We start from the raw sequence: 12913 nt of genomic DNA on the forward strand, positions 1-12913 counted from the left end.
ATACCACTAGACCTGCTTCACCCATCCACGTGTTGTGCCTGTCCCCAGGCATCAGAGTTTATGACCAATAATACAAGTTTAACTCTTTTCCTAAACTAAGTAGTTCATTATTGTGAGTTCCTTGAAATAATGAGCTGAATTTTATTCATCTCTGAATCCTGCATTACCTAACATGTTTCCTGGGACACCACACCTGATCAGTATCATTTCTTAATGGATTGGTCGAATTAATTGGAAAGGATTAATACTTTCCTATTGATATTTCAGTCAAATTTCAATTTTATGAGATCCACTGTGAAAAACTACTCTTGGAGATTAATTGAAATAATGCATATGAACTCAAGGAAGGACAGTTCTAAAACATACATGCTTGAACATTAAATGAATTCATGTTTAATCCACAGAGCTAAGTCCAGGTGTGGCTTCATTTCCAGAGAAACTCTCATAGCCCAGGAGCAGGAATTGTACGTTGGGGTTTGAAGAATGCCATCATACTGGGAAAATAAGGTCTTGAGTTAGAAGAACTGAAGACCTTCTAGGGAGGAAAAATGTGCTGTTCTGGGAACAACAACTGGTCCTAACAAGGGTACTAGAACCAGGTAGTGCTTATGAATGAGCCGTAATAACAACTGGGTGAGTAACTCTCTTTCACACTGAACGCAGTATTTCAGGCCTCTGACAGGCCCTAGTATTATTGACACACCCTTTTTTTGGTGCTTGAAGGTCTCTCTGACTTCAGGTTTTATTTTTCAGAATCTGCATGATTCCATTAATTACCCAATCTAAGAAAAAAATTGACGGTGTATAATATAAAAAGAGTAAGGGTTGTTCTTTTTTATAGCTGTGTTCTTTGGGCAACATTTAAACATGTGGAAGGTTCACTAATTCACAAACCATTTGATTATTAACAAATGGTAGCTAACAGTACAGTTAATTTTAAAAGTTCTTTACACTTAGAAAGTCTGAAGGGCAGTCTCGGCTCATTTAATAAAGTAAATCCTCTAACATGATGTATAGTTTCTCAGCTCTAGTGTGCTGGTTCTTTTGAATAAATATTGACCTCAAAGTAACAGAAAACCCTGATATTAACAAAGACGATTAAAGACATGTGTGAATTTTTGCACATATATTGAAGACAGTATAGTCCAGTGAACTGGCATTAGGAACCAGAAATATTTTGATGTGCAGATTGATGTTTTAATAGATGAAACATGCAGCAAAGATGAGGTCACATGTCAAGTCATCCAAACCAGAAGTGAAACAATAGCATGTGTAGCTTTTATTTATAAATAAAGAAAATGTCCAGCGTAAACAGTTTAGATTCAAATCTTCATGCAAGTAAAAAATCAGAGGTTTTTAATTCAACATTTTTCTTCTAACAATTATGTTTTATAAAGGATTTTATGATGTGTCAAAATGTTATTCTTCTTTTTGCCATTCATTTTCATGTTCTTAAGCGTTCTTGATAAGACAACATCCTTGATAAGAAAAAAAGAGAGAGAAGGTGGGGGTTGAAATAAGCATCATTTCTGGTCAAGTATTTATTACAGTCTTAGCCCTTCAATATTTCATATAACTGGTCCTTGTTTTAATGAGGTACTGATAAAAGCAAGTAACCATCCCTGGTAAATTATACCACCAATTTCTTTTTAAAAACTCAATGTCGTTAACTACACTAACACCATTTTCTCCATTTTTTTTTCTAAGTTACTTATTCCTTTTTCTCTTAGAAATAGGAAATGCAAGATATAATAAAAAATTTAAATAGCACATACATTTTTCTACTCTGATTTTTCACTGCAATTAAAAATAAAAAAGTTTTCCACTTGTGTGTCTTATGAATTTTTTTTCTAGAATGTTCCAAGTATCTAAAAAACTGTCCTTATGTAGTTCATACAGCTCATTCTTTATAACCATTAGAAGAGTACCACATGCACTTTTAAGTCATTTAAAAATGTTCTTAGTTGAACCTAGAGTATAATTCCCATTTTATAATGTATCTTCAAAGGGGGCAAAACTCTGACCCAATAAAATGAATTACATTATTTTATTGCATTCTTTTAACATTTCTCTAAGAAAAGAACAGGATTGTTTTCCATTGATCAAGTAGTAGAAAATATATGTTAAAAATTGCTATATGAGAAAACACTTCAGAAATAACTTCCAAATTCTTATATAGAACCGTGTTCCTGAAAACAAATACCATAATTTTAATCTTTGTTATTGACATGCTCTTCCCTCAGTATCAAGTTTGTAAAACTGTGTTTCCCATCATTATTACGAACCTCTAATGAGAAATGGGAGAAAATGTGATTTTCTCTTATCTCAGAACATGTAGGTTAATTTTTCCACATTTAAATATTGCTCAAATTGATTTATTTACCTGATTGCCAAAGAGTCATAAATATCCAATAGCAAACAGTGCTTTGACTTTAGACCACTCAGAAAGCTTGTTGAATTAGTTAATACGTCTAGGAGTTGTCTTGGTTTTAAAAAATAAAGACAACGTGATTTTTTTCCCTTTATAATGACCATAAAGTAGGACTGTTGTAGAACCTAATGTTTCTAAAATTTATAACATAATGAATCTCATGAATAACAACCTGAACAGAAAAAAAAAATAGTTGCAGGTACAAGCCTCTCCTTACCTTTCTCTTTGAATACATGTTGGATATTTTAACTGCCCTCTGTCACATTGCACTCTCAATTTCGATCCGATAATAGGAAACTCAATGTAAGTATCTCTCTTACAAAGAAACTCAATATACTCGCCGTGCAAAATATATGGCCTATTGTCAAAACTCCATTTCAGGAGCAAATTATTACTTTCCATTGTATCAAAAGATAATGTGCAAGGCTCTGAAAAAAATAAAAAACAAAGAAAACTATCTTGATACCTCTCAGTATTAACAGGAACCATTGTGTTGCTTTCTCATAATAACCTTAAAATTCCCAGGCATTAGAGCAGCAAGTAAGTTAGAATTCATATTCAAGTCAGAAAATATGTTCAAAGCTCACAGAAAACAGCCTGCCATTTATCTCTGTTGCCCTGAATTTGGAAAAAGGGTATGTCCTGCCAGTTACTGAGCTTTTTGCCATTAAGATTTGCAAAGACAGAAGGCAAAAAAGGTGTTTTTTAAAAAACATTGATAGTTAATAATAGTCATTGAAATAGTGTTCTTTTTCTTTTTTCTTCTTCAGAAAGTGCAAATAAAACACCCATGAGACAAACCATTGATGGTTGGATAGATAATATTTTATGGAAATGTAGAAACAAGCTAGAGTTTCGACACTGACTCAGAATTTATGACCTGATGTATAAAGTATATCCAAAGTAATTAACAGTTTCTTCTCTTTTAAATTTCAGTTATTAAGGATTATTAAGATTGGATTGAGATGCTTTAAATTTTAAGCGTTGACAGTATTATTGTGTCCTTCTCCTTATGCATTAAAACAAAACAAAATAAAAACTTAAGATAAGAACTAGGATACCCAACAAACTTCTCTGGTTTCTTTTCCTTGATAAAAACATTGGTATTTTTAAGATACCAAATGTCAAATCATGTCAGAAAATGGGGCTGCTTGTGTTCATATTTGCCTCCTGGATGACTGAGCGCACCAAGCAGTTGCTTCTGAGATAAATAAAAAGGTCCAGAGTTGCTAACAGAGCAAATCATACAACTGACACGCTAAAATACTTCTTTATTCAGTCGTTCTCAAGTGAAGGCCTGTGTGTCAGATGTCATCCTAGAAACGCTATAGATAGAAAACAAATGGCAGGAATGATTAGAAAGAGTCTAACAGGATCTTTATAGTCACTGAAAAATAGTTTTGAAAATGAGGTCAAATGGTACTATTGTTTAGAATGTTCTACAAAACATGCAATTTAAATTAGAACGAGTTCAAAATTGTTTCACGGAACTTCTGCTCTCAACCATGACAGAGTAACCTATATCAGACCAGCACTTCTACTAAGAACTAGAAACTCTGAAAACAGACCCAAAGCAAGTATTTCAAGGGATCAGAGAATTTTCAAGGCAGGCAGTACTCCAGAGGCTAAGGGTCTGGTAAAAGCCCATTCAGATGAGTTCCACACTCTGTGCCATTTTTCTCTTGGGGCTTTGTTGATTTTCAGCGCAAGCTGAGAGACTAGATACAGATGGGCCAGCGACAAACACAGAGCCAGAAGAGCTGCTGGAAATCCCACGGGGTTGAGGATAGAAAAGTGGGTCAGCCAAGACAGCCAGGACTTGACGTGTCAGAGCCCAGAGAGATGGGAGGTAGGATGAAATGAGCTTGATACTCTGCCCTGGCTTTGCCAGGGGGGCATCTGCCTATTCTTGATTGTGCAGAGAGAGAATGAGGAGCTCAACTTGAAGTGAACGGAAAGCTACAGTGAGCAGTGGCCATCTCCCAGGAATATCAGAGCCAGGCAGGAAGGGGGACCTTGGTATATACACCAAACTCTAGTGAAGAACTCTGCAGGGTACATTCTATGAGCAGGAGCAAACAAAGTTCTGAAAATAAGCTTAGAGAAAGCTTTGTCTCTCACTGAATAGAGAATAAATTTCCCTACACTATCAGCCAGAAGATGGGATGAGTATTGTCTGGAATAAGATGGCATCATTGTCTCAAGATCCTAAAATTTCATCCACACATAAATATTTGATATTCAATCAACCATTAACAGAAATAGCAAGAAATGGATCTAGAAAATAGATATAGCTTACAGATGATCCAGATATTGGAATTTGCAGACAAGGAGTTAAAAATAAATAATTGCGACTAATATGGTCAAGAAATAGATGTTAAGATGAAGTCTTTCATCAGACAACTCAAATCTACAAAAAAATATGAAATGGATATTCTAGAAATGCAAAGATAATAGTTGAAATTGAGAACTCAGTATACAAGTTTAAAGCAGACTGTACACATCTAAAGAGAGGATTCATGAACTGGAAAATATATCAGCAGAGAATTACCAAACTGAAACAATGAGAAGATAAAAGGAAAGAAAATATTGATTTTAAGAGACAGGGGACACTGGAAAAAGATGTAACATGTGTTTTATGGAATCACAGAAAGAGTGAAAAGAGAAAATGTTAAAAATATTTGAAAAGACATTAGCCAAACATTTCCAAAACCTATGAAAGATATCAAGTCACAGATTCAAGAAGTCCTACCAACTAGGAGAATAAAGTGCACAAAGAAACCAACATCTATGTCGAACCAAAATAACCTACTGAGAAGGCAAAGAGAATCTCAAAGGCAGCAGAGTAAAAGATGCTTACTTTCAAAAAAGTACTATTAAAATGATCTTTGACTATTTAACAAAAAGTACAAAAACAGAAAAGGATGAAATGACATCCTTAAAGCATTGAAAGAAAATAATGGACAAGCTAGAATTCTATATCAGGCAAAAATATTCCTCAAAGGAGAAAAAAAATAAAGAGATTTGCAGACAAACACAAACTGAGAAAATAATAAAGAACTAATTTTTTCAGGCATACAAAAAATGAGAAACAGAGAAAAACAAGAAAAGATGAGGTAGATAGCCTCATCCACCAGAGGGCAGACAGCAGAAGCAAGAAGAACTACAATCCTGCAGTCTGGAACAAAAACCACATTCACAGAAAGACAGACAAGATGAAAAGGCAGAGGGCTATGTACCAGATGAAGGAGCAAGATAAAACCCCAGAAAAACAACTAAATGAAGTGGAGATAGGCAACTTTCCAGAAAAAGAATTCAGAATAATGATAGTGAAGATGATCCAGGACGTCGGAAAAAGAATGGAGGCAAAGATCTAGAAGACGAAAGAAATGTTTAACAAAGATCTACAAGAATTAAAGAACAAATAAACAGAGATGAACAATACAATAACTGAAATGAAAACTAGACTAGAAGGAATCAATAGCAGAATAACTGAGGCAGAAGAACGAATAAATGACCTGGAAGACAGAATGATGGAATTCACGGCTGTGGAACAGAATAAAGAAAAAAGAATGAAAAGAAATAAAGACAGCCTATGAGACCTCTGGGACAAAATTAAACACAACAACATCCACATTACAGGGGTCCCAGAAGGAGAAGAGAAAGAGAAAAGACCCGAGAAAATATTTGAAGAGATTATAGTCGAAGACTTCCCTAACATGGGAAAGGAATAGTCAACCAAATCCAGGAAGCTCAGAGAGTCCCATACAGGATAAACCCAAGGAGAAACATGCCGAGACACATAGTAATCAAATTGGCAAAAATTTAAAAAAAAGAAAAATTATTGAAAGCAGCAAGGGAAAAACAACAAATAACATACAAGGGAACTCCCATAAGGTTAACAGCTGATTACTCAGCAGAAACTCTACAAGCCAGAAGGGAGTGACATGATATACTTAAAGTGATGAAAGGGAAGAACCTACAACCAAGATTACTCTACCCGGCAAGGATCTCACTCAGATTCGATGGAGAAATCAAAAGCTTTACAGACAAGCAAAAGCTAAGAGAACTCAGCACCAGCAAACCAGCTCTACAACAAATGCTAAAGGAACTTCTCTAAGTGGGAAACACAAGAGAAGAAAAGGACCTACAAAAACAAACCCCAAACAATTAAGAAAATGGTCATAGAAACATACATATCGATAATTACCTTAAACGTGAATGGATTAAATCCTCCAACCAAAAGACACAGGCTTGCTGAATGGATACAAATACAAGACTCATCTATATGCTGTCTACAAGAGACCCACTTCAGACCTAGGGACACGTTCAGACTAAAAGTGAGGGGATGGAAAAATATATTCCATGCAAATGGAAATCAAAAGAAAGCTGGAGTAGCAATACTCATATCAGATAAAATAGACTTTAAAATAAAGAATGTTACAAGAGACAAGGAAGGACACTACATAATGATCAAGGGATTAATCCAAGAAGAAGATATAACAATTATAAATATATATGCACCCAACATAGGAGCACCTCAATACATAAGGCAATGGCTAACAGCTATAAAAGAGGAAATCAACAGTAACAGAATAATAGTGGAGACTTTAACACCTCACTTACACAATGGAAAGATCATCCAAACAGAAAATTAACAAGGAAACACAAGCTTTAAATGACACAATAGACCAGGCAGATTTAATTGATATTTATAGGACATTCCACCCAAAAACAGCAGACTACACTTTCTTCTCAAGTGCACACGGAACATTCTCCAGGATAGATCACATCTTGGGTCACAAATCAAGCCTCAGTAAATTTAAGAAAATTAAAATCATATCAAGCATCTTTTCTGACCACAACACTATGAGGTTAGAAATCAATTACAGGGAAAAAAGCAAAAAAAACACAAACACATGGAGGCTAAGCAATATGTTACTAAATAACCAAGAGATCACTGAAGAAATCAAAGAGGAAAGCAAAAAATACCTAGAGACAAATAATAATGAAAACACGACAATCCAAAACCTATGGGATGCAGCAAAAGCAGTTCTAAGAGGGAAGTTTATAGCTATAAAAGCCTACCTCAAGAAACAAGAAAAATCTCAAATAAACAATCTAACCATTCACCTAAAGGAACTAGAGAAAGAAGAGCAAACAAATCCCAAAGTTAGCAGAAGGAAAGAAATCATAAAGATCAGAGCAGAAATAAATGAAATAGAAACAAAGAAAACAATAGCACAGATCAATAAAACTATAAGCTTGTTCTTTGAGAAGATCAACAAAATTGATAACCATTAACCAGACTCATCTAGAAAAAGAGGGCGAGGGCTCAAATCAATAAAATTAGAAATGAAAAAGGAGAAGTTACAACAGGCAGCGCAGAAATACAAAGCATCCTAAGAGACTACGAAAAGCAATTCTGTGCCAATAAAATGGACAACCTGGAAGAAATGGACAAATTATTAGAAAGGTATAACCTTCCAAGACTGAACTAGGAAGAAATAGAAAATATGAATAGACCAATCACAAGTAATGAAATTGAAACTGTGATTAAAAATCTTCCAACAAATAAAAGTCCAGGACCAGATGGTTTCACAGGTGAATCCTACCACTTACAGAAGAGCTAACACCCATCCTTCTCAAACTCTTCCGAAAATTTGCAGAGGAAGGAACACTCCCAAACACCTTCTATGAGGCCACCATCACCCTGATACCAAAACCAGACAAAGATACTACGAAAAAAGAAAATTACAGCCCAATATCACTGATGAATATAGATTTAAAAATCCTCAACAAAATACTAGCAAACAGAATCCAACAACACATTAAAAGGATCATACACCATGATCAAGTGGGATTTATACCAGGGATGCAAGGATTCTTCAATATATGAAAATCAATCAGTGTGATACACGATATTAAAAAATTGAAGAAGAAAAACCATATGACCATCTCAATAGATGCAGAAAAAGGTTTTGACAAAACTCAACACCCATTTATGATAAAAACGCTCCAGAAAGTGGGCATAGAGCAAACCTACCTCAACATAATAAAGGCCATATACGATAAACCCACAGCAAACATCATTCTCAATGGTGAAAAACTGAAAGCATTTCCTCTAAGATCAGGAACAAGACAAGGATGTCCACTCTCGCCACTATTATTCAACATAGTTTTGGAAGTCCTAGCCACGGCAATCAGAGAAGAAAATGAGAAAAAGGAATACATATTGGAAAAGAAGTAAAACTGTCACTGTTTGCAGATTACATGATACTATACATAGAGAATCCTAAAGATGCCACCAGAAAACTACTAGAGCTAATCAATGAATCTGATAAAGTTGCAGGGTACAAAATTTGTGAACAGAAATCTCTTGCATTCCTATACGCTAATGATGAAAAATCTGAAAGAGAAATTAAGGAAACACTCCCATTTACCATTGCAACAAAAAGAATAAAATACCTAAGAATAAACCTACCTAGGGAGACAAAAGACCTGTATGCAGAAAACTATAAGACACTGTTGAAAGAAATTAAAGATGATACCAACAGATGGAGAGATATACCATGTTCTTGGATTGGAAGAATCAATATTGTGAAAATGACTATACTACCCAAAGCAATCTACAGATTCAATGTAATCCCTATCAAATTACCAATGGCATTTTTTACAGAACTAGAACAAAAAGTCTTAAAATTTGTATGGAGACACAAAAGACCCCAAATAGCCAAAGCACTCATGAGGGAAAAAATGGAGCTGGAGGAATCAGACTCCCTGACTTCAGACTATACTACAAAGCTACAGTAATCAAGACAATATGGTACTGGCACAAAAACAGAAATATAGATCAATGGAACAGGATAGAAAGTCCAGAGATGAACCCACGTACCTATGGTCAACTAATTTATGAGAAACGAGGCAAGCATATACAATGGAGAAAAGACAGTCTCTTCAATAAGTGGTTCTGGGAAAACTGGACAACTACATGTAAAAGAATGAAATTAGAACAGTCCCTAACACTATACACAAAAATAAACTCAAAATGGATTAGAGACCTAAATGTAAGACCGGACACCATAAAACTCTTAGAGGGAAACATAGGAAGAACAGTCTTTGACATAAATCACAGCAAGATCTTTTTTGATCTACCTCCTAGAGTAATGGAAATAAAAACAAAAATAAACAAATGGGACCTAATGAAATTTAAAAGCTTTTGCAAAGCAAAGGAAACTAAAAACAAGATGAAAATACAACCCTCAGAATGGGAAAAAAATATTTGCAAATGAATCAACAGACAAAGGATTAATCTCCAAAATATATAAACAGCGTATGCAGCTCAATATTAAAAAAAACAAACAACCCATTCAAAAAATGGGCGGAAGACCTAAACAGACATTTCTCCAAAGAGGACATACAGATGGCCGAGAAGCACATAAAATGCTGCTCAACATCACTAATTATTAGAGAAATGCAAATCAAAACTATAAAGAGGTATCACCTCACACCATTTAGAATGGGCATCATCAGAAAATCTACAAACAACAAATGCTGGAGAGGGTGTGGAGAAAAGGGAACTGTCTTGCACCATTGGTAGGGATGTAAATTGATACAGCCACTATGGAGAATAATATGGAGGTTCCTTAAACAACTAAAAGTAGAATTACAATATGAGTCAGCAATCCCACTCCTGGGCATATACCTAGAGAAAACCATAATTGAAAAAGACACATGCACCCCCAATGTTCATTGCAGCACTACTTACAATAGCAAGGTCATGGAAGCAACCTAAATGCCCATCGACAGACGAATGGGTAAAGAAGATGTGGTACATATATACAATGGAATATTACTCATCCATAAAAAGGAAAATGGGTCACTTGTAGAGATGTGGATGAATCTAGAGACTGTCATACAGAGTGAAGTAAGCCAGAAAGAGAAAAACAAATACTGCATATTAATGCCTATATGTGGAACCTAGAAAAATGGTACAGATGAACCAGTTTGCAGGGCAGAAATTGAGACACAGATGTAGAGAACAAACGTATGGACACAAAGTGGGAAAAGCGGTTGCGGGGGGTAGTGATGGGATGAATTGGGAGATTGGGATTGACATGTATACACTAATGTGTATAAAATGGATGACTAATAAGAACCTGCTGTATCAAAAAATAAATTAAAAAAAAAGAAAAGATGAGGAACAAATTACTAATAAATATATGGGTAAATCTAAAAGAATATTGTTGGACAACATAATATTAATATATCTTTGGGACTTAAACTATATGTACAATGAAAATGCATGACATAATAATACAAAAAGTGGGAAGAGTAAATAAAGTGTTCTGTGTCCTAGAGAAATGGTAAAACTACGAATTTGTACTCAATTGTAATAAGGCCATTTTGCATTATGAAATCTCTATGATAACAGCTAAAAGAAGTCTGGAGGAACGTATAATCCACAAGCTATGAGAGAGTAAAATGGTATAACAAAAAATTTGATTTGCCCATGAGAAAACAATAAAAAAAAAAGAGAGAGAAAACAGAACATAGAACAGATAGGATATATATCTAGTATAGTAAGGTAGTAGCTATAAACCCAAACATATCAGTAATCACATTAGTATGTAAATGGACTAAATAATCCATTGTAAAGGAAATGATTGTCAGACTGAATAAGTATAATTTTACATACACTAACTATATATTGCTTGTAAGACATACACATTACAAGTAAGAATCCAGAAAGTTGAAAGTTAAAGGATGAAAAATTGTACACCTTGTAAATACTTGGCAAACGCCAGTTGGTACAGCTAAAGTAGATTTTACGGCAAAACCAAACAAAAACAAAGCATTACTATAGGTAAAGAAAGACTCAAATTATACAGATTCAACATGTTTCAATCTGTGTGCACCTAATAAAATAGCATCAAAATACATAACCAAAATTTGACAGAACTAAAATGATAAATATTTTTAAATGTACCATGTGAGAGAATTTAACACACTTCTTTTGATAATTGGTAGAAAAATAAACAAATAAACAAACAAACATAAATCTGGACAGATAAGAATGAACTTAGTAACATGAGAAACAAAATTCAATTCAATTGATATGTATGTAACAACAGTGAACCCAACAAGGACAAAATTAATTTATTTCCAGTAAAAAGGTTTACCTGAAACAAGTATATGCTTGTAATAGACTAAGTATCAGTGAATTTCAAAGAACAGATATAATTCAAAGTATGTCTCAATGGATTTAGACTAGAAATCAACAACCAAAAGAAAACTAGAAAATCCTCCAATGTTTAGAATTTAAAAAATAAACTTCTACATAACTCAGAGTGCATAGAAGATATCAAAATGGGTATTATAAATTTTTAGCTGAATGATAGTAAAAATCAAAAATATAAAAATGTGTGGGATGAAGCTGAAGTTATGCTCAGTGGGAAATTTATATCCTTAAATTCATTTTTAGGGAAAAACATAAAGGATGAAAATTAGTACTCTAAGTATACATCTAAACAAGCTAGGAAAAGTATAATAAAATAAATCCAAGAAAGTAAAGAGAGGAAATAATAAAGACAAGAATATAAATTAATGAAATAGCAACATTTGATGAAAGGATCAAAAAATGCAGATACTGATTGCTTGTAAGGACCAATAAAATTTACAGACCCTCAGCAAGATATATCAGAAAGACATACTTCTTCACAGTAGTATAACAAAAGACACATCACTAAAGGCATTAAAAAGACCATTAAGAGGATGTCATGAACGTTATGTCAACAAACTTGACAATTTAGATATAATGGACACATTCTTACAAACCACTTCCTACTGAAACGGAGAGAAGAGAATAATAACCTAATATCTATTAAACAAATTGAAGTTGTCATTAAAACCTTTCCTCAAAAAAAACCTCAAGGCCCAGGTGGCATCTCTGATGATTTCTTACAATTATTAAAGAAGAAATAGTACCAGTCTTAGACAAAATCTAGAGAATTGATAAAAAGGGAATACTTCCCAACCCATTGTATGAAGTTAGCAGAAACTTGATACAAAACCCAAAAGGAAAATAACAAACCAATCTCCCTCATGAAAATAGTTGCAAAAATCCTACGTAGAGTATTAGCAAATAAAATTCAACAATATATAAAAAGCATAATTCATCACAACCATGTGGGATTTATTACAGAAATACAATCCTGCTTTAACATTCAAAAAAGAAGCAATGTAATTCCAGGGAAAAAAAAATAAATGTAATAATCATATGATTGTTTCAACAGATATTGCTAAAATTAAACTCACTGCACTGAAGGTTTTTTTAAACTCTTAGCAAAATAGAAATAGGTGGTTTCTATATCTTTATTTTGATTTTTTTAACGTATTTGTAACACCATATTTAAAGATGAATTACTGAAAGATTTAGTTATGAGATCAGAACACAGATACCCAACACTTATACTCAGCATT

The 12913-nt window shown here is 33.9% G+C and overlaps 1 protein-coding gene across 1 annotated transcript in view; it reads right to left on the bottom strand.

Annotated features, from left to right (window-relative positions):
- Nucleotides 1–1273: 1273 nt before the first annotated feature.
- Nucleotides 1274–12913, bottom strand: part of LOC309838113 (coagulation factor XIII B chain-like) — a 39659-nt gene continuing 28019 nt past the window's right edge. The window contains exons 11-12 of the mRNA XM_082679102.1: nucleotides 2649–2859; nucleotides 1274–1478 (exon numbers count right to left, since the gene is read on the bottom strand). Coding sequence (XP_082535228.1) covers nucleotides 1445–1478; nucleotides 2649–2859 — 245 coding nt within the window. The 3' untranslated portion in view covers nucleotides 1274–1444. The remainder of the gene's footprint in view (nucleotides 1479–2648; nucleotides 2860–12913) is intronic.

This window comes from Grampus griseus, assembly GCF_964374135.1.
Source record: "Grampus griseus genome assembly, chromosome: 1".
Taxonomy (NCBI): Eukaryota; Metazoa; Chordata; class Mammalia; order Artiodactyla; family Delphinidae; genus Grampus; species Grampus griseus.